The sequence below is a fragment of the Hypomesus nipponensis genome, chromosome 1 (assembly GCF_054491055.1).
Source record: "Hypomesus nipponensis isolate SF chromosome 1, ASM5449105v1, whole genome shotgun sequence".
Lineage (NCBI taxonomy): Eukaryota > Metazoa > Chordata > Actinopteri > Osmeriformes > Osmeridae > Hypomesus > Hypomesus nipponensis.
Genome location: NC_140361.1, coordinates 16249567 through 16271774, shown reverse-complemented (window position 1 = coordinate 16271774; position 22208 = coordinate 16249567). Strand labels below are relative to the sequence as shown.

At 46.1% G+C, this 22208-nt stretch overlaps 1 protein-coding gene and 1 long non-coding RNA gene across 12 annotated transcripts; both read right to left on the bottom strand.

The window, feature by feature from the left end:
* Positions 1-245: 245 nt before the first annotated feature.
* On the bottom strand, positions 246-2748 carry LOC146302821 (uncharacterized). Its single transcript, XR_014758123.1, has 3 exons — positions 2343-2748; positions 1850-1956; positions 246-1425 (listed from the first exon to the last, which is right to left on the bottom strand). It is a non-coding gene; the product is annotated as an uncharacterized LOC146302821 (long non-coding RNA).
* Positions 2749-5114: 2366 nt separating this feature from the next.
* Positions 5115-21868, bottom strand: csnk1a1 (casein kinase 1, alpha 1). 11 transcript variants are annotated; one of them, XM_084697288.1, is made up of 12 exons: positions 21101-21845; positions 20612-20718; positions 19471-19597; positions 18248-18346; positions 15408-15491; positions 14591-14730; positions 13686-13773; positions 12374-12448; positions 11836-11942; positions 11404-11552; positions 10572-10653; positions 5115-7165 (listed from the first exon to the last, which is right to left on the bottom strand). In XM_084697288.1, exons 1-11 carry the CDS (start codon positions 21221-21223, stop codon positions 10592-10594), a joined length of 1161 nt encoding a protein of 386 aa, XP_084553414.1. In that variant the 5' UTR covers positions 21224-21845; the 3' UTR covers positions 5115-7165; positions 10572-10591. The 11 variants fall into 11 exon arrangements, with proteins under 11 accessions (XP_084553414.1, XP_084553417.1, XP_084553415.1 ...); XM_084697291.1 differs by having other exon boundaries at positions 11440-11552; XM_084697289.1 differs by having other exon boundaries at positions 12374-12457; positions 13695-13773.
* Positions 21869-22208: the final 340 nt, after the last annotated feature.

The following is a 22208-nucleotide window of genomic DNA, read 5'->3' as shown; positions in this document are numbered from 1 at the left end:
TTCACACACACACATTGAATGCTTCCTATAATCATGTTTGTGTTGGAAAGGAGAGGTAAAGTAAAACTCTGGGGTTAGAGGCTGTACGAGGTATTGACTGAGACAGGTCACAAACTGGGGGGTCAGAACTTTAGGATATATCAAGGCTGGGAGGCGATGAGGAATGCAGTTCGACCACGCCTTACAACCATCATGTTGGTGGCATTGTTGACATCTCCCAAAACCACTCAGATCGAACGACAAACTATATTTTGCTTTTAATTTTTGGTTCATAAAGCATGACTACACAGAAAAACAGGCACCGTTTCACATTACTTTGTATTTCGTAATACACGTTATTTTTGAATACAGACATATAGGTGTTGTACGTGTTTTGTAGTTTTTCTCTGCAAAAAATCAGAAAACAGCACCCTGATGTCAAGAAGGTGACTTGGTATTCTAAACGCCTCAGGCTCTACCAAGATAACCAAAAAGCCTTTTTTCTAAATTACACATACTGAGGTCAAGTTAGTTTCAGGTAGAATATCTATTTGCTAAGAACAACTCTATGGGTGTGAAACAGAACTGAGAATGGAACTGTACAGAACACATATCAAGGGAAGTCATGTTTTTTTGAATCTGTTGTATCAGAACGGGTATTTCTGGTTCCGTAACCTGCTCTTCTTACTCATTAAAAGGTCGGAGGCCAGGAGGGGGGAGGAGGGGGAGTACAGGTAATGACTTGTAAAGGTACAAATATCACATGCCACTCTTAAAGGTTACGCAGACAAAAGGGAGGGGCATGCATGCAAACATGTATGCACAGACACACACAAACTTTTTCACTTTCTTTCGAATGTATTCAATGACTCTCTGTCACTCACGTGGCACTCATTCTCTCTCTCTCTCTCTCTCTCTCTCTATCTCTCTCTCTCTCTCTGCTGTGCCTACTAGTACAAGATTTACAGTACTTCCCCCTAACCTGCTGATAAGCCAAGATTAACACACCTTTGGGTGCGGCCCTGGCATACCGTGTCTCTCTGATTCACTGTGTTCCAGGAACACAACCACAGTTTCTCACTTAATCACTCACACACACACACACACACAAACACACAGGAGCACTCCAACATGCACACAATGAGCACTCCCTAAGGCGTGTTTCCCTGTGATCTCTGCCTCAGTCTGGCAGGTGCATGCTGGGTATCGGTGTGCTAGTGCCCTGTAACGGGTTTATAGCACACCAGCCGTCCAGCCAGCGTCACCACCAGGTGGCCGGTCTCCGCAGGAACAGAAAGTGACTGTTAGAGTGGCCCACCGGAGGTGCCCTACCAGAAGAACAGCAGCTCATCTATAATAGACTAACACATCCCCCAGCTCTGCCTCAACTACTCTTCTCTGCTCCAGGTAGATCCACATGCACAAGCAAGTCCTCACCACAGGAATCTGAAATACAGAAGAGGAGCCTTGGAAAGAGACAGACAGAGACAGACAGACAGAGGGAGCAAAGAGAACATTCAGAACTACCCAGAGAGAGAGAGAGAGAGAGAGAGAGAGAGAGAGAGAGAGAGAGAGAGAGAGAGAGAGAGAGAGAGAGAGAGAGAGAGAGAGAGAGAGAGAGAGAGAGAGAGAGAGAGAGAGAGAGAGAGAGAGAGAGAGAGAGAGAGAGAGAGAGAGAGAGAGAGAGAGAGAGAGAGAGAGAGAGCAAAGAGAACATTTAGAACTATCCAGAGTTTGAAAAAAAAAAAAAACACCCTTAAAGCCTCTCTCTACCTTCCATTCATTCCTCTCATCCCTCAGGAGGGTGGCACTCCATGTGTTCCAAATCATATTTCATAATAGCAGTGTTGTAACATGAGGGGGGCGATACCTAGTATGTGAGCACGACCCCGTTCAGCAAGTAAGGTGATGCCTGCCTGGGTCACTGGATGATTACAACACCTGCAGGAGAGAGGAGGGGGGTCTACAGAGACAATGCTGATCGACAACACGTTGGAAACAGACACACACACAGGAGAGAGAAGATGATCTGGAGATGGCAGTAATGAGAAGACAATCTAAATCAATGGTTATGGAGGACTCTGGAGAGGCCAGTATGTAGGGCATTTACATTGTGGCCGCTCTTTTACTAGTTATTCAACACATAATTGTATGTGACTAACACACTAAGTTGTGCTCATGACATGACAATGGTTATGTGAAAAAGCTTTAGAAACGCATACGTAACTCTTTAAAAAATGTATAGCTATATTATATAGCAAGGCAGTAGCACACTGTTTAGAACTTCTGGTTCGATAACATGACAGATAACCAATTTTAGAACACGCTAACTGTATGTGAGGCAGTGAAAGAGAGTGAATAACCTTTGAGCTGCAGACACAGGATCTTCTGTGGGCTATTGGAAGATCCCTGCGTGCTTATACATGTGAGCCGAAGTATAAAGCTGCAATTGTGGTCCCTGTCTACCAGCTGACGCATGGACATACGATCCCTTCTCCTGTTTGATCCTGTTTGACACAATGCTGTAGCGCAGTTTCACACGAACGCCACATTGGGGCGCGGTCTCGGTGCAATTGGCCTGTAAGCTGGCGATTTCAGTATGACAGGAGCGTAGAATGTATACGTTAACGTAGTCTTAATGAATGCAAACCAAAATGCTATTATCCACAATACACACATGTGGATACAAAGTAAGCTACATCTTAAAATTACCGTATTCGTGCCTTGTGTTGTGTTCTAGCTGATCATGTAGTCGTCAAAAGTCAATAATGTAAAAAGTATTCCCTTAACTTGTCTTTAAGGCCCGTCCAACTATGGGTAGGGTAACTAATACGTTTCATTATGTTCTGTTTAGCTACTTGATGTTGAGTATTAGGCAACAATCTGACCTGTCTGCACTTTTCACATACATAAAAGCTTCTCGAACCAGCAGAAAAACAGGATCACTTAACAATTTTACACACACACACACACACACGCGGTTATTATCTACTTTCAGTAGCCTACATTAAAGAGAAGTGATAGCCTATATGGCAGGCAGCCATAACTGGCCGTGGGTTAAATGTGCAGGCCAACTGAACCACGCGCTAACTTAACTGGTACCGTTACACATTCACAGAGCGAGAATATACCCAGAGGTGCCATCACCACTGTAAAAGTAGTATTGCCAAATGTTGTCGTCAGACACAATATGGTGGATGCATAAAATCATAAAAGGTACATATTTTTCTATTGTGTGTTTATTGTATGTTGTGTAATTATGTAGGTAAAATGGGCCACTTTTTGGTAAATCGTTTGAGATAATAATACAATACCATATATGCCTTTTCTATGTGTTTTTATGATTACTATTGTTTTTGGTAATTTTGTGTTGAAATGATGTAATAAAATATAATTATTCAGGCCCTACAGTTCTTGAAACATCAGCTGTGCCAACTTTTTTTGCACGAGCAGTTTCAGGTAAAATGGGCCAGCTGTTCAGGTAAAATGGGCCAGTGAAACTGCAAATGGAAATAACGTTAACTAACCCTAATGTAACAGGGAAGAAATTTGTTTTCGCATAATTTGAGAGCAAATTCCGTTTTTTGAACTTCATGTTGGCTAATATAAAAACAATCTTTGTAAATAGTTAAAACTCAAATTTAAGATTTTACTTTGGCACAGCAGGTTTATAGGCATACTGGGGCAGGGTCCAGCGATGCCCCTGAACTGCCTATTTGCAACAGTGCATGCGCACTGCCACTCGTGCGCATGCGCACAAATGGCGCAACGTGTTGGGAACCAAACAAACACATTTAAAAGTCTAATGTTTTCATTTATCGCACCAGATTTAACTAAATTCGTCACTAGATACTTGAAACTTGGTTTTCATTACAGTTTACTTTGGTTTTCTAAATGAAATAAACGCCATAATGTCTGCGAAAAAGTAGTATTGCCTGGGAATACTGGCAAAACTGACTGCGGCGGTCATGAGTCTACCAGCTCTGCTGTCGACATATCGTTTTAATGGATTGCCCATCCCCCAATCCTGCTGCCTCGGTAAATGGCAACCATCTCGCTCTCTTTTCTCCCCCACACCTCCCTGCAACGGACCATGCCCTCCTTCCACCCCTCCTACGGGCAAACTATTCTGTAATTCCTCACTCCCGCTGCCTACGCGATGGGAAACAACATGATAGCTTTTTGGCATGTCCTGTGTGCTGCGAGAGCCGTGAGGGGACAGGGAGGAAAAGACCCGAGAGAGCTTAAACGGAATAGGGATTAGCCTACGTTTAGAGCACTGGCGGCAGACGGGAAGAGGAAGAGACGACAGGAGGGGGAAGCCAGATCAGCACTTGATGTATACAGCTGCCTCTCTCTGCTCTGACCAGGCCAGTAGGCTGCTCCACTGGGTGTGGGCTCTGTAAACAGTAAAGAACCAGGCAGGTTGCTTTATGCAACTCCAGGCCGATTGCGAATTGAGAAAATTAACCGATTATGTCCACAACTAATACTTTACCTCCAGTTTCCATTGTTAACTTGCATAGATTTAGGTCAGGAGTGGAACCAGTGTGCGGGGGTGGGGGGATTTGACCCCCCTAATTAAGACTTGGACCCCAAATACTGATCAATTCACAAATGTCAAGAAGAAAATATAACAGACATGGACAAAGGGATCACTGGCTTTCACACAAACGTTTGAACCATTTATTGTCACCAGATAATAGTCCTTGTAAACTGGAGAACCTGGTGCCAGAGCATTGCACTGGGCAGAACAGTGTTAGAAGCCACGTACGTCATCTAGAAATGAACCAAACAAGCCAGGCTATGGTGAAACAATGCTAGGAAGTTGGCATTACTACTTCGACAGCACCTCAGAAAAGAGCTATAGTGACACTGGTCTAACAATACACACACATGGAGGGGGGACAGGATAGGCTGGGGGTCTGGGGGGCCTTCTGTCACTCTGACCCCACCCCCCCCATTGTCTACTCCATAGCTACTGAGCTGACCAACTACATGCGTATCACTTTGGGTTTATTGTGTCAAGGATGGAGAGGAGCTGAAACCCAGACTCCTCCCTCTCTGAACCAGACTCATCACATTACACCCGAGTATGGTGATTTATTTTTATGATAAAAGAAGTTTCCACAAGAACCATTTGAAGCCATTTTAATATTTACAGATATAAATCCTGGAAGATTTTGTTTTCATAACACCACAAGCACCTAACAACTACCCACCACCACCCCAACAATACCATTGTCATTTCCCAGGAACTGTCTCTAGATTACAGCCACATCTTCTGGATCCCTTCCATTGACCAAACCTCCAGAGAAGTAATGCCCCTGGCCAGAGTAGACATTTTATCAATATCTTTCTATTCTGACCAAGTCTTAGGTGTTATCGGGTATAACCTGCTCACAGACACGGGCTGTGTGTGATAGCATACTGGTCAGCGTGATTGCCAAGAGAAGCAAATGGGAAGAGAGAAAAAAAAAAAAAAATGTCAGACCTATTAGACCGTAAGACGGACCTCTAGAATAAGTCTTCAAATTAGAGACTGGGACAGGTTCTGACAAGTCATTTCCATTTATTCTTGACATGCTAGAAGGGAATAAATTACACTTTTAGAGAGCCCAGCAGTCCTTACTCTAGCACTAGGCCTGGGGTCAGGAGGGACAGCCAGTACTGATGAGCAGCTGCAATGACTAGAGGCTGAGAGAATCTTCAAACCATCCTTGCTGGAAAAAGACTCAGATAGAAAAGAACTCCCATTCCAAAACTTTCTTAGCAATAAAAAAAGTTGAGGAAGAGAGAAAGGTGAGGGAGTACCAGCGAAAAGGAGAGAATTTCCCAGAGCATAGGGTAAGAGCCATAGGCTAGGGAGCAACAACGGAACAACACCCGTCCCCAAAACCATCGATTCAATAACAGGGAAAGACAACTCTATAAAACTGAAAAAAAGTAAGTTCTGATAAAAAATGTGTATATATGTATATAAAATTGAAACCGGGATTGGTGGGAGGAGTGAACATGTTCCTCTGTCTCAGAAACACAGAACACTGAGGCCATTGTAGCGATTAAACTAAAAAAAAAACAAAAAAAACAACAAGGTTACATTTTCTCAACAGACATCAATAACATCTCAAAAGAGAAAGAAAATAAAATTACGATTATTGATGCGTTGATTTTTTGTTCCCCACCCCAAGCAATTTACAGAGGTTTAATTCAGTGGTGCCTAATCGATAATGAATATGCTTGTGCGGAGTTTATGGTTTTTATTCATTGTTTGAGACGTCAGAATACCAGGTACAATATAGTTAATGCAGCGCCCTAAGGAGAAATCTAGTAGTCACTAGAATGTTTTTTTTCATCTTGACATTAGAAGCTCTTCTAGCACATATCAGCAGGCAGAATCTTAATTACCTTTTTATGAAAAAAAAAAAAAAAACGGAAGAAAAAAAACCGAAAAGAAATTCAACATTTGCTTAGTATTACCCCAGGATTCATTCATAACAACAAAAGTAGAACAGTTTCACTTTACAACTTTCATTTCGCTTCAAAATGAGCAGGGAGAAATAAACAAGGAGTTGAACCAGGAAGAAGATGGTTGGTTGGTTGAGGAGTCCTGAAGGGAGAGTCTGTGTGGGCCACGCCTGGCTGGGGAGGGTGAGGGGGGTGAGGAAGGGGAACATGGAGAGAGGAGGCTGCCAGAGGGCAGGTGGGGATGAGCGGTTGGGGGCTAGACATCTGGAGGGTAGCAGTGGAGGAGTGGGCCAGGAACAGCATTGGCATGGTGCACCATCACATCAACAGTGAGCCAACCATTTCTTACAAAAAAAAAAAAAAAAAAAAAACGTACAAAATAAAAAGGACAAAAATCGTCTTCGGTGGACAGGACAATAGAGAAGGCTACAGATTCCATACCAAGCCTGCTTTCTGTGTGTTGAAGATATAGTATATACATACCAATATATAGATATATGCTGAGCATGGTATCTATATAGAGCCATAACATATATAGTATATGGAACAAAAGTTCTTTATCAGGAGAAAGGGTTGCCCACGGCGACCGGCTGACAGGCTCTGGTGGGTGTGTCCTGGATGCCGAGGTGGGCGGGGTTGGTGTTGTGATTGGTTGGGAGGCATATCCTGCTACGACCACACTGCTCTGCTTCACATCATTGGCTTCTTACTCAGAAACCTGCAGAGTAAGGAGATACAGGAGGAAGATGGGAGAGAAAAGGAGGTACAAAAAAGTGGAGTGATATAGCAAGAGTGAGAAAGAAAGAAAGCAAAGAGCAAAGAGAAGAGGAAAAAAAGAAAAGAAAAAAAAGAGAAGAGGGGTCAAACTACGAGACACACAGCATAATTCTAGCCAGCAGGACTGAGAGGCTATCAGCCAGCCAGGACACAGCCAGACAACTCCAGCCCTGGAATAAAAAGTGCCCTGTCATGGTTCAGCCGTGGTCTGTTCTGCAGCTGAGCTGGTGCTGCAGGGGGAGAAGTGCTGAGAGAGTTGCAAAGAGAAAGATTCTGAGAGAGGTGCAGGAGAGAGACGCTGAGAGATGCTGAGAGAGATGCAGAAAGAGATGCTGAGAGTAAAGGAGAGAAATGCAGAGAGACGTGGAGGAGAGATGTTGAGAGAGATGCAGGAGAGAGATGCAGGAGAGAGACGTTGAGAGGTGCAAGAGAGATATGCAGGAGAGAGAGGTGTTGAGAGGTGGAGGAGAGAGATGTTGAGAGAGGTGCAGGAGAAATATGTTGAGAGAGATGTTGAGAGACATGTTGAAAGAGATGTTGAGAGAGATGTTGAGAGAGATATGTAGGAGAGATATGTAGGAGAGATATGTAGGAGAGAGGTGTTGAGAGGTGCAGGAGAGAGATGTTGAGAGAGGGAGATTCCATAATAAAGCCGGCCTGAGTGTGCCTGATGAAGAGGATGCATGCATCATTCATGAAGGCACCTCTGCTCCCATTGACTTCAGAGACACACAGTCTTGGACTGCTCCAGCACAACCCGGGGAAATAGGATCCAGTCTTTCCTGCACCCTATGTGACTACCTGGGATAAACAAACAACTGGTACTATCTGTGGAGTCTGCTCATAACAAATACATACACACACAGTAGTCTGGCAAGTGTGTCCCAATCCATCTGATCCTGACTCATAAAGGAGACGAGGAAACTTCTGTGCTGGACTACGTTGAGCAGATCTGATCAACATCACCACCACAGTACCACCGAGGAGGGCACCGCCCAACCAAACAAACACCACAAGAACCCACCAATGACAAAACAGGACACGTCAGAGGCAGATGCCCTATGTGATAGGCCGCTCTGGGTAGGTTATCACACTGTTTGGTCCTGGCCACACCCATCTCCCTGGCTAAATGAGGCGGTAGCAGGACGTCTGATTGAAGGCTTTCAGCCTGGGGCTCGGCGCTGAAAAAGCACTTAAACCAGTTTTGTTGCCTCTAGTTGTAGGCTCGGTTGTTTAGCCTACCCAAGATAAGAGCGCAACATAGACAGAATCTCTTTGGCTTTAGTTCTAGCCAATGCAGACTTCAGGAAGACTTGGATAGCTCCAGTCAGTCAGTATCTGCTGATAGCTGTCTGTCACGGTCCTAAGAGCTGCTGATGTGCGTCTACGGCAGTGGACGACTAGCCCTCACACAAGCTCTTCATAGGACCAGACGGATAAAGCCATCACCCTTTAGCAGGCTGGCTTCCCCGCCTCACCACTATGACATTTCCACCGCAACAAACGTTTACACGAGACTGTCATCTCTCTGTTAAATACCTGCGATCTGCAACACAAGCTGCCATCAGATGTAGGCTGTGTACAGAAGGTGTTGGGAGTGCTTGAGGCTGGGGCTGAGAAGGGTCAGGCCTCTCCAGATACATTCCAGAGCAGTGCGGGCCCTTGGGACGCCAGAGGGGCTGGGAGGAGGCGGACTAGGCAGACTCGGGTAAACAATGTCTTCATTGTTACAACCCAACGGAGAGGACAAACCAGCCAGGTCGCTAGGAGACCAAAACGGCTGCTGCTTCAATAAGCAGCCTGGCCTGACTTGGCTAGGACTGAGGAGCTAGCCTGGTCTGGCCTAGCTTGGCTAGGACTGAGGGGCTAGCCTGGTCTGGCCTAGCTTGGCTAGGACTGATGGGCTAGACTGGTCTGGCCTAGCTGGGCTAGGACTGAGGAGCTAGCCTGGTCTGGCCTAGCTGGGCTAGGACTGAGGGGCTAGCATGGTCTGGCCTAGCTTGGCTAGGACTGAGGGGCTAGCATGGTCTGGCCTAGCTTGGCTAGGACTGAGGGGCTAGCCTGGTCTGGCCTAGCTTGGCTAGGACTGAGGGGCTAGCCTGGTCTGGCCTTGCTTGGCTAGGACAGATGGGCTAGACTGGTCTGGCCTAGCTTGGCTAGGACTGAGGAGCTAGCCTGGTCTGGCCTAGCTTGGCTAGGACTGAGGGGCTAGCCTGGCCTGGCCTAGCTTGGCTAGGACTGAGGAGCTAGCCTGGTCTGGCCTACCTTGGCTAGGACTGAGGGGCTAGACTGGTCTGGCCTAGCTTGGCTAGGACTGAGGGGCTAGACTGGTCTGGCCTAGCTTGGCTAGGATTGAGGAGCTAGCCTGGTCTGGCCTAGCTTTGGCTAGGACTGAGGGGCTAGACTGGTCTGGGATTGGTTCAACATCTTAGGCTACAGGCTGGTCTCGTAGTGACTCTTTCTCTGATATTGGCTACATAAAGGCTGGAGTCTGATACTGACTCCATGGTGGTTAGGGGCTGATACTGACTAAAAATTTGCCAGGGCAAAAGGCTGATCCAAACAGATTCCAGACTGGACCAACCAGCTCTATACTATCACTGCCTGGCTACAGGACTAAAATTACAGCCTCCGCAACACGTCAAAATAGCTCTTTTAATGTGTTGAAGACAAGGACGGGAGAAATGCACACCAAAAAGCGTGTTGGGTGGGCTACGGTTACGGGCAAGTGAGAACTTCATTCTAATCGGTCTATTTAAGGCCTTTCCAGGTGTGGGATAAAGAGAAGGTAGGTGTAGAGCAGAAAAGATGAATGGCAGTTGCTTGGTAGGACCGATGGAGGACATGAGCTGAATGGCGAGGGCTGGGTTTGGAGGAGAGCTGAATGGCTAACCATGAAGTTCAGGGCTGTAACAGAACTGTGTACACAAAGGATTAGAGCCCGACCACGTCATCAGCAAATCCTATTTATAACCTGGCTGTACTAAGCAGCACAGTCATGGAGGGGGCTGGCTGCACAAAAGGGGATTGGAGGGGAGGGGGGGAGAGCTCAAAAGAGTATGAGATTCTCCTGATGCTATGCTCAAATCAAGACTTGAGGAGGTCAAATCAAGACCTCCTCTTCCTCACCATAATAGGCCATAAGGCTGGTTTCCACTCATTCACCCCACCAAAGATTATTATGCCGGCTGTAATCCCTGTGATTCTCCTCAAGATGCCAATACTCATTCACTTCACACAGTGGATACCACACAGGTCAGGGGTCATTGGCAGGTTACCCCCACCCCCCAGATTATTATTCTAGCAGGGTTATAATCCCCAGGCCTAATCCTAGTCCTGGTCATCACCTGGCAGACCTGGCCCCGCCTCAGGACAGGATACCAGCGGGCTGGACGCCTCCGCCATCGCCCCTGGCAACCAGAAGACCCTCTGGGATAGGAGGGAGGAGGAGGAGGGGGGGGGGAGGGGTTACAGCAGAATGACATCACCGTGAAGAAACCAGACCACAGTGACATGAGATGAGGTATAGTGAGAAGATGGTTAGTTCGACTAGACAGACCCCTTACGCCCCCACCCCACGCCCACAACACCCAACCCAACCACCCCTTCTCTCAACATTTAGCAGATCAACAAAAAGCTGCAAGATCCAGAAACAATGGTTGGTCAAAGGAATCAGGCAAGAGTTGATTGCAGCCCTGGGGCTTGGAGAGGGAGGGGGTTAATAGAGAGATAAGGGTTCTTAAGAGGGAAATGAGAGCAGCGACGCTGGTTCAACATCCACAGACGAGCCCATAAAGCCCTTTGTCCCACAAAAGAATACACACATGTTGGGTACAAAGTTAGTAGGCAAATTTCCCAAGGACGTCTTTGCATTGGCAAGACAGACCAATTGAATTGTCCAAATTGTATTTATCTATATTTAGGAGGGAGGGGAGGGGGGTGGAGGGGCGGCTTTTCTCACCAACACTGATGTCTTTAACTGTTTGTTTTTGCACAAATGATAAGGGGGGAAAAATGTCCAAATCCATGTTTGTTTTTAACGGCTGGGGGGTGGTGATGTGGGGAGGGTCGAGGAGGAATGACAAAACAAAAGCAATTGGTGTCTTCATCTTTTGCTTAGTTTTTTTTTTTTTTTTTTTTTTTTTTGCTGAAAACGTCGCTTGGCTGTTTGCTACTAACCTTTCATGTTAGTCTTGGGTTTGTCAGTTTGCTTGCCTGTGGGGGTTGGTGCCTGGGGCCCCTGGGCCCCCGAGGAGGCTGCCTGCTGGGCTGCTTTCTGCTTCAGCATCGTCCAGTCAAACGTGTAGTCGTACTGGTGGTTCAGGGTCCTACACATGCACACAGCGGACACACAGAGAACGCACAAAGACACCAAAACAGAGCAACTCAGTTCAGCCTCTTTCGTTTATTTATCCAGCCACTTCCTTCCTAGGGATAAACCTTTGAATTTCTGTGTGGATGAGATAATGCAAGTGTGTGTGTGTGAGACTGCATGTGTGTGTGAGTGAGACTGCATGTGTGTGTGTGTGAGACTGCGTGTGTGTGTGTGAGACTGCGTGTGTGTGTGTGAGACTGCATGTGTGTGTGTGTGTGTGTGTGTGTGAGGAGCACCTGAAGAGGATGCGGAAAAGCTGGCGGAGGTACATGTAGTCTGGAGCCTCCTCGAAGCGCAGGCCACGGCAGTAGTTCAGGTACATTGCAAACTCTGCTGGGAAGCCCTGGAGGAGAGGGGGGGGGGGGGGGGGAAGAGGTTACAGAACCATGACACCCGTCATTAAAAGTCAAGCCAGGTCTGTGATTGGCTACTTAGCCTCCCTGGTGTGGGCTGTATATAGCCTGGTGTTCACAGGCCTTCTATAGATAGCCTGCACCCTGAGAGGGGGGGGGGGGGGTGGGGTTAAGCAGGTTGGGCAGACAGACTGGGGGATCAGGAGGTCCCGACTAAGCCATGACTAAACCCTGGGATCACTTACTCTCGCCCTAGTCCCAATCTAAGGTTAGTTAGTCCTTCTCTGCAGGGCCCGGGGTAGCCTATCAGTTCTGCTTATCCAGGAAGCGGGGGCACTAAGCTCCGCCCGTCTAGGCTCCTCACGTCCAGGGGACCGGGAGGGGCTCTGTAGCCAGGGAAGAGGTGGTGTTGCCGCCTCACCTTACATAGGACCTCCACGGGCGTGGACATCTTCTTCTCACTGATCTTCTCGTACTTCTGTTTCTTTGTGGCAGCCTGTGGAACATGTGGACGAGAAATGAAAATGTTGTGCACCGCAGACTTATCACTACGCTGTCAGGCTCAACCACACAGGGCAAACGGACAACACCGACACCACGACGCCGGCCGGCCTCACACGGCACACGCTCCATACGGACGCTCTCGGCCCACGCGTGCCGCGCCTTTAAGAGTCATGTTTGGCGATCGAAATTGCACCTCAATTCACACATGCGGACTGAACGTTTCATTGGATAACTACTGCAGGTCTTGCCGTGGGAGCCCGTGTTCTGTACGGTTAACGCGGCTCCAAACCGACGTCAATCCAAACCGGTCCATCAGGTTCCATGCTCTTCTTACAAAGCTTACAGTGCCTGCGTTCAGTCACAGGGCACACCTTGCGGGGCTGATCCACTCCCTGATCCTTCCTCTTGGCTGGTTCTATCGACTAGCTGTGCTCTCTGACTGGCAGGGTTTGTAACAGACGACTAAGGTTTCAACCCGGTCGTAACGGTGAGGTGTGAAGGAGGGCCCGCGATTACATTAAGACGCCTGGCTTTCCCTATATAACCCTGCCAGGCTATAATAAGACCAGCCCTCTCACAAAGACAGTGATCGGTGGGGGATGAGGAGATGAGGCTGCGCTAGGGGATGAAGCAGCATTACGCTGCAGAGCTGCTAGGCTGGGGGTCGCTAGGTGTGCAGGTATCTAACCTTAAGTGGCTAGTTCAAGGGTTCTAACCTTGGGTCGATACATTGACTAGTGACGCCAGTAAGAAGTATCCATTTTGTGTAACTGAGGGTTGTTCAAATGGGGGTTGTTTCAGTTCTGAAGGCCTGTAGTTCGTTTTAGTATGGTTTGTTTAGCAGGCAAGAACACACACACACACACACACACACACACACATTCGTTTAGCTGTTTGCAGTGTGACTTGGTAAATGAAACAAGTGTGTCACCTTGAAAGTTTTTGGTTACATGGGGTGTCTTCGTTTACCCCTTGGGATTAACTCAACCCCCACAAGGCCAATTCACACCCCACATGTATGCGTTAGCTGCTAACAGGCTCTGTTCACAATCACCTCATTTTTGCTTAGGTTGGCCTTGGAAAACAGTTGTAAACAAGCAAAAATGTCATTAAAGTTGAAGTTCCCAAATGATGTCCGTTCTGCAAACGGCTAACAGTGTTCCATACTTTTCGGAGGGGGTGCAAGTTAGGCTCTTAAATGTCTGGACGTGGCGCCCTAGAGTACCTGCCTGGCCTACCTTTAGACCCTGCCAGGGCAGGCTGGTTCTGTTGAAATACATCAGCACGTAGCCTAGCGACTCCATATCATCCCGACGACTGGGGGGAGAGAGAGGGACAGCGGTCAGTACATATGTCATCACAGATCAATAGAGAGAGAGGGGAAGGGGGGACAGCATGAGAGAGAGCACACTTCACTGTCAGTCAGTGACTGGATTCTGGGTCAATGAGAAAGACAGCTGCTCGTGACAGTTGAGAGTGAACCAATGAGATCAGCTTGTTGCCATGAGGCCCCGTCCCCTTGGGACGTGGCTTTGCTTCTGCAGGGAGTCAGACTGAGGCCTCAGATGATGCATCCGATTTTCCCTTCTCTCTCTCTCCGCATCTCCCCGGGAACACTGCAGATTGTCACGGATCTTACAATTGCTGGATTAGGTAACAGGCAGACAGCTGGAAAACATGTCTTCACCTTTGCAGTCGTTTCAGATCTGAGGCCGTAGTTTCCAGAAGAGTAAAAAGGGAACTGTGCTTTTGGATGAGTATTCTAACAGGGGACTCTTTTATACTCTTTCCTGCCAACCAGTGATGACACATTAAACATATTCATGTCTGAACTCTAATCTCTAGCTGATAAAAAGGCATTTGTGTGATCAAGATTTGCTTTACAGGCTAGCCCGACTACCTCAGTGTGTTCCAATGTTTCAGTCTCACTGTGTTCTCCATGTCTTCACTTAACACAATCCTAGTTTACATCATAACATATTTGCATCCAAGAAAAAATACAACTGTCCAACCTACTAGTGGTGCAGGAATGTACCGAGTATGGTCAGTGGCTGAGCTACTGGGAGTGTTTGGGCTGGGGGAGTGAGGTGTAGGCCCAACTTAGCACGGCAGGGTGTGGCCCCTGGATGTCTACCTTTGCTCGATGCCCAGATGTGCATTGATGCTGGCGTAGCGAGCGGTGCCGGTCAGGTTCTTGTCTTCTCTGTAGGGGATGTGTTGTCGCGTTCGGTTGTCACGGTACTTCTTGGCTAGACCAAAGTCGATGAGGAACAACTGGGGGGGGGGGGGGGGGGGGGGGGGGGGGGGGGGGGGGGGGGGCAAAGGAAGGGGGAAAAAAAAGAAAAGGAGAGGGGGGAGAGAGGGGTGTAGAAAATAGAAAAACAAAAGAACTGACATTTGAGACATTTCCTTTGATTATGGAGGTGTTGGAAAAATGCTTTCCGAGGCAAGATCATGGCTACTGTTCTACTTCCTGCTCTAGGGGCTGTCATGTGACACTTTGGGCCTGCCCTCCTTGGGGCCTGTGAGGTTTCCTACAGAACAATGGTCATGTGACTCAGCAACCAAAAAACGTTTGCTTGGGCAGATAGCCAACTGCAACCAGACGTAGAAAACAAGAAAATCGTGGAAATGAAAAGATTCCGAAAATATCATCCCCAGTCAGTCAAGTCTTTCAGACATCTCCACAAACACACACCACTGCCATCTGAATTAGATTATAATCTCTAGAGATGTTTAGCATGTGTGTCTGGTTTAATGCCAACATAATTGTAGACGAAAATAATGACATACAAAAATAAATAAGATAAAAAAAAAATAAAAAAAATGGTAGAGAAACCAACAAAAATAAAACGGTCTGTGGAACAGAAACCCCTCCAGTCAGTGTCAGAATCATAGGCAACAGTCGGGGGTGCAGGGGGAGCGGTAGGCGGCTGTATGGGTGTTCAGACCTGGTTTAATCCTGAGAAAGATGGGTCCTGAGCAGAACTAAGCGCCAAGCTTCTTTTCCTCTTCCCCACGGGAGATTCTAAACACTGAACAGACAATAGAGGGTGCACTGCATCAGCACAGGAACGCTGACAACCAACCCCACGAACGTACGCGCGCTAACGCACGGCCAGCGCAGACAGGCAACACCAAGGCTCGGAAAAAGACCAGGAGGAGAGGGTGGGGTGAGGAAGAGGAGGGAGGAGGAGAAGGGAAGGAGCGCACCGAGGGCTGTTCTCCTTCCTTTTGCTAACTGGCTAGCGTTAGCTCCATTTACTCCTCCTGGGGCTGACGTTTGAGAGAGAGCCGGGGCTTAAGAGGCCAGCCTGGGCTGCTGCAGCAGGGCAAAGAAGGGGGGCGGGGGAGGAGTAGGCCCTGCCAGATACACAGGCCCCGCTGCCTGAATGACTGGCTGCAGTCACACAGACAGAATGTTGGCTGATACTGCCACACCTGCCGTTACTGTGTTCTGTGAACTATTATTGAAACACATTATTTGTAAGCCTGTTTTGTGTTTGTTTTCTCACTCAACTTTGCATTGGGCTTGGTGATGTTGCGACATTTAACGCTAGCTGTGCCTCAGTTTTCTAGGTTAGCTTCGCTAGGTTGGGAAAACAGTCCGGGAGTGGAAAAATACCTCACCGTGCTACAGCTGTCTGACTGGCACCACTAGGGTTAAAACGAGGAAGCAGGTAGACGGCTAGCCACTACAAGCCATGCTCTAACATGGCGCCCTGACAACAAGGCGGCGTGAGAAGCTTTCAACACAAACGCAGCCACCCAAAAGCCCACCCTGCACCCCTCCCCCCACCCATCTCAAGAATCTAATGAACCTGGCTAGTATGTCTAATAAAACAATGGCATTCCAAGGGTGGTTTTGTAGTAATTACTGTGTAAAATGTGTTTGTATCATGTAATGATACCATAGACAAGATTGTGGCAGGGAGGCCTTTGTGGATTTGGTTTATCAAGGAGGAAATAGTAGAGTATCAATTCAGGGTAAGAGTTTTTCCAAAGCAGTATAGAAAGTGTCTGAGGCTTAAGGTATTGTAGGTGTAGGCAGATAGTGGACAGAGCAGATCCTGCTAAGAAAGCAAGTTGTAGACAGCAACTAAGGACACAGCGATGGGACAAGCAGTTAGTCTGCAGGGATGCCAAGCTGACAGGAAACTGGCGGTGTGTAGGTGGATGGGAAAGGATGTCTAAATCCAGAATTGAATTATGAACAATGTTGGCTGAATGTGTTTGGTCTGAATGGAGTGTGGGTCTAGATAAGATAGGGTCTGAAACATTTGCGTTCTACTGGCATGGAATTGGAGGCAGCTAGGCTTCCGGAACCGTTGTGAGACAAAAGGCAGGAAGTGAAGTGCGCAGCAAAGCAGAAGAGAGATACAGTAGACCTGGACAACAGGACAGCGTGGGGTTGGATAACGCTAATGCTCACATTAAGGCTAACGTTAGGCCAGGTGGTGATGCAAATGCTAACTAGCCGCTAGGCTAGATGCTTAAGCCAACAGCTATGATCGGCTTCCATCCAGGGGGTAGAGTTGCCACCTTGGCCTGCCCAGGACCTCTCAGGTGTGGGTGCGAATCAGAGCTTGACGTCCTACAGGTGGGGTGTGCAGCCACTCTCGACGGAGGCGGTGGAGTTTAGTATAAAACAAAGGGACAATTTCATGTGTATGTCAAAAGAAAGAAGCTGGAGAGGCTGGCATTCACACAGACACACAATGGTAAACACTGATTCCAGAGAGCACTGCCAAAAATGGGAACACAGGCTTCAGTCGAGGCTAATTTACCCAGACAGGTGCTGCTTGGTTCTGGTTGGACTGGTCTGATCAGCTGATGTATCAATCAGCTATGGAATGGAACACTAACGACCGCCAGTTACTATGGCCTGGTCAGGGTCAATTCACGGTTCATGCTTTAACTTTGCCAAATGTTGCCTGTCTGCAAGGGCTCAGGATAGTCAATTTTAAAACAAAAGTACAAAATCAGGCAACTTGATACAGTTTAAATATGTAAAAAAAATCATCAAAGTTAAAAAAACGTCTTAAGGATTTTTTTTTCTGTGAGGGGGGGGGGAAAGAATAAATGGGGTTACACAACATGCAGATGCCTGTGGTAATTCAGAGCATGGCTGTCAGACCCAGAAATGCAGTAGAACTACAATAGAACCATAGAGACATGCGTAACACTGTTACTTTTCAGTAACTACCGTGTTCAATTTGATCTCTATAGGTGCCACTGCCTTACAACTGCCATGTTGTTGAGGAAAGCACTGGTTGCGAGGGAGGGCGGGCTTACCCGGTAAGTTATATTCCCTCAGATACATTCAATGTCCACTCAGAGGAAATGCGGTTTGTTAATAATGAATAACTGCAGGATTAGAACTGGAGGTGGGGAGGTGACAGTCCTTGATACGTTTTATTATTACTTACTTGGCCATGATCATGAGAATGTAAACAAATGATCAAACTAATAACTAACCTAAACAGGGATAGTTCACTCAAATTGTTGAGGGGTAGTCCACTTACAACTCAATCAATATATTTAAAATGAATGGTGCCTTACAGCCACTAGACAAATATAAACTCACTGTTAAATAGCAACCAAGCAACTCTGCCAAGTCACTTGAAGTCTGAGGGATTCCACTAGACTCATTTCAAACAAAATGGTTCCACCATTTAATTCATTTGAAGTGAATTATCCCTTTACGAACCAAACCAATACATTTGTTATGAACAAAACTCATTTTATTGGAAGCAGCGGCAGGTTCAGGGCTTGAGAAGCTGAGGCTTACCTTGTTACAGTGACGCCCAATGCCCATCAAGAAGTTGTCTGGCTTGATATCTCTGTGGATGAAGTTCTTTGTGTGCACATACTCGATTCTGCTAATCATCTGTTGAGGGAAAAAAACTCTCCTTGTCAGATTAAGCCTGTGAGGGGGCCACATGCCATGTGTGGTCTTTTGTGGAAATAAGTTGATTTATTTAAGAACCCTCTTAAAACAGCTCACAACCCTTTCTAAGAATATGTTCATTCCAACACACTTTAAATTCAGTGAACATCGCAAATCATTTGGTACACATTTGCAATAGCAAACCACATGTGTAACCAACTGTTTGTGCTTCAGAATGGTCGAAGGGATGAAATAAAGGAAGATCCAAATGTAAGCGGTGGTTGTTTTCCACTGCATTGTACAGACTTGACTACACATCCTGAGGCATCCTGCACATACCCGCCATTTTAAAATAGCCAAGCTACTATTATAGCGGCAGCTGTCTATAAAAGCGGGTGCTACATTTTATTTTTTCATTCACTGGACTACTTGATTGAATGGCAGGCCGCAGAACCACGCCTTAAGGAGGTGCAGACATTCTCTGTGACTGCAGACTAAAGGATCCACTAAGTGCTGTGTGTCATGTTGAAGACCACGATCCAAGCACCTGGGACCAGAATGAGTGGCGTCTAGATGGTACCGTGCAGTGGAGTAGCAACAATTCACCATAACAACGTTGAGTTTGTCTCTCAAAGTTCCACTCGCATGTCAGTTTGAAGCTGTCTTTACAGAGTATTGAGACACTGCACGCAGAAAAAAATGGCTGAGCACCAACATTCAACTGTAGAGTAATGTTTTAAACTGACTGTTACTTGGGAAACTAGAGGTTGAGCAAGAGACTAAAGTCCAGACTACTATACCTGGTGTATTTAACAGTAAGGTAATAGGGTGTGCTTTCAAGACCATACAAGATTAAAGTTGTTAGCAGCCAAGTCCCGACAAGAACAAAAAAAAAAAAGCTTTATTTGACTAGGGTTAACTCCCTGGTATTGTACGTTAAGTATACCCTGAAGCCAATTAAGTTTGATAGTGTACTGGATCAGGGGTCAGCTGACACATCAGGAGTTGTCATGACAAATGGCCTCTGACATTAAGAAACAACCAATGTGGCTTTTTTGACCAAACTTAATCTGCGTATTACATTTTGCACTGTTTGAAACTGTCTTGACAGTGGGTGTGCATACCTGGTCTGCCAGCATTAGGACAGTCTTCATAGTGAACCTGCGGGAGCAGAAGTTGAACAGGTCCTCCAGGCTGGGCCCCAGTAAGTCCATCACTAGGACATTGTAGTCCTTCTCCTGGCCATACCACCTATGCATACACAAAAACATGTAAATAGTACACACACTTCCAAGGTCTGTTCACATTTTTAATTCACACCATGTGGCCCTGCACTAGTTAAACAATATACTAGTCAGCAGAGACTAATTTAATTTCAATTTGGTGACCATCTGTGAAAATATATAATAATTACTAGGCCAAAGATAAAGACTTGTCCAAATAATTAAACATTTAATTAATAATTTTTTAAGAGAACAGCTTCTGCAGTAGGCCAAAGTATGTTTCAAATGAGGGCTTTTCTTCACCAAGCCTGCTGTAACCAAAAACATGCCTTCCTTCTTACATAATTAGATGCTTTTGCCATAAGAGCAAAGGTCAGTATAACTCAATCAGAGACAGTGAAGCATGAGGGGTGGAGGCCTCATGTATCATTAACACGATGCTGTCCTTTACAGGCAGCCAGAACCTGCCTGACAATGTTCAAAACGAAAGACTAACCTAGCTGTTTAGTCACTAAATACAATTAAATGTATCAAAAAAAAATATCGTTTCTGGCTCAAAGTCTGTGGTACTGGAGCGCTGAAGTCACCTTGATAGACAAAACCACTAGGCCCTAAGAGTTGTTTTCCCCAATGCTGAGCCGCCATTTTCTAACAGAAGGAAGACATGTTGGAACAAACACAACAAAAGACAAGCGGCCATTTCCAACCACCGCCGTTAGCTAGCTACCTTTATGAATGTGTAATCAATCCTACACATTCAGTCCACATTTTCGAAGTTAAAACGTCGACATAATTAGTATTAAACGTCTAAATGATGTTCCGTGGATATATTAGAGGATTCCAAAAATCCTACAATTAAAACACCGAGAATAGAACAGCAAGGAGATTATGGCTAATACCAGCTAGCCTGACAAGCTCGTGTAAACTAAAAAAAAAAAGATATTGTAGCCCCCCTAATAATAAATGTTTTAATGTCACAGTGCAGGCATCACATTACAAAAGGATACTGAATGGAATTTTAACTTAAAATGTATGTTCTTACCTTATGTGTGGGATTCCAACTCCTCCTTGTAAAATTTTATACAGTTTGCTTTCATATAACAACTGTGGGTGCCTGGCTTTCTGTGATTCCAATTTGACTGCTACCTCCTGTTAAAAAGGAAAGAAATTGATTAGTCTTATAACTCATTTCCAGATCACTGACTAAGCAAATAACACTGCACCAGTTCCATAACTGCAAGTAGTCAGTGCAGCTCACCAATGTTAATAGACCTGGATGTACTGAACAAATTAAACGTAATTTTTAAAGGATTGGAAAGTTGTATCAGCCAACGAGATGGCTGGCTAAATAGCATGAAACTCAATACCATACTAGCCAAGTAACAAAAAATGCCACCAAGATGAACAAAACTGAGGTCTTGGCGAGTCAGACCGATGTTGGCCAGTTGATCTGGCGAACTTAGTTATTTTAACTAGCTAACCAAATTCAGCTCTATTTGACGCTACATTTGATGAACGATATCAAGTTTACCTCTCCATTTGTGATGTTAATTGCCAGATAGATGTCTCCGAATGATCCGGATCCAATTTTTCTGACAAGCTTGTATTTTCCACCGACAATAAATTCGGCTTTCGAGCCGCTGCTGCTGGCCATATCCACACACTCACGAGCACCACCCGATCAGGTTAAACAGGATTCAGTGGGACTACTCCGTCGGTTCCCCTTCTCTCGCAGCTCGTTATCAGAACATAGAGTCCTGGTTAGCCGTGGGCGATCACTTGAAACAATGTAGCTAATGGGTCTAGAATGCAATTTTGCTGTTCGGCAGCTATCTATATCTTCGCTAGCTTGTAAACATATATTCGTGGAAATAACTCATCCACGAAAGATATGAAAACAGTTCTTCTGAGCAGAAATCCAAATGTGACCGGATTACGTTGACAATCATCCAGTGGCCTCGAGTAACTGGCTAGCTAGGCTGCTGCTAGCTAGCGTCGAGGTACGAAAAATGACACCAGTCACTCGAAGCCCCACTCGATAATCTCTTCGAACCACCTCCACGAGAGGGGCGATATGAATCTTGAATATTCAATTTCCGACGATTGATTCAATTTCGATACAATTCTCCAGTTCCAAGAGAATATTTTACCGAATTGAAGGGTCGCAGCTTTCCTTCAAAGCGCAACCCACTCACTCCGCCATCTTCTTGTCACTAGTTAGCTTCTCCTCAGCCTGTCTCTGTGCCTTCGAGCTCGCGCTCAGTTTTCCCAGAACGAGCTCATGCGGGCACGAGCGGACTGTAACTGCAGGCCAGAGGAAGGGCTGTGACGTGACAAGGCTTCATTTGCGGAAGCTCTATTTCTTTCACTTTAATTGGATTTAAAATTAAACAGAAACCTTTTCCCAAATGTTTTTCATAACATTATTGATCACCCACTGATAACAAAGGGGAATAGAAAACAATTCATATGAAATATAAAAGCACACACAACAAATGGGCTAAAACAAAAGCTTTGTAAGGTTTGTGTTGGCTACCCATTTACCATTCAATCTATGTTCTGTACACATATGCATTCATATGATTTATTTAGATCAGTTTGTGTGTACAAACTAGTCATTGCGACAGAGGTGACAGGTG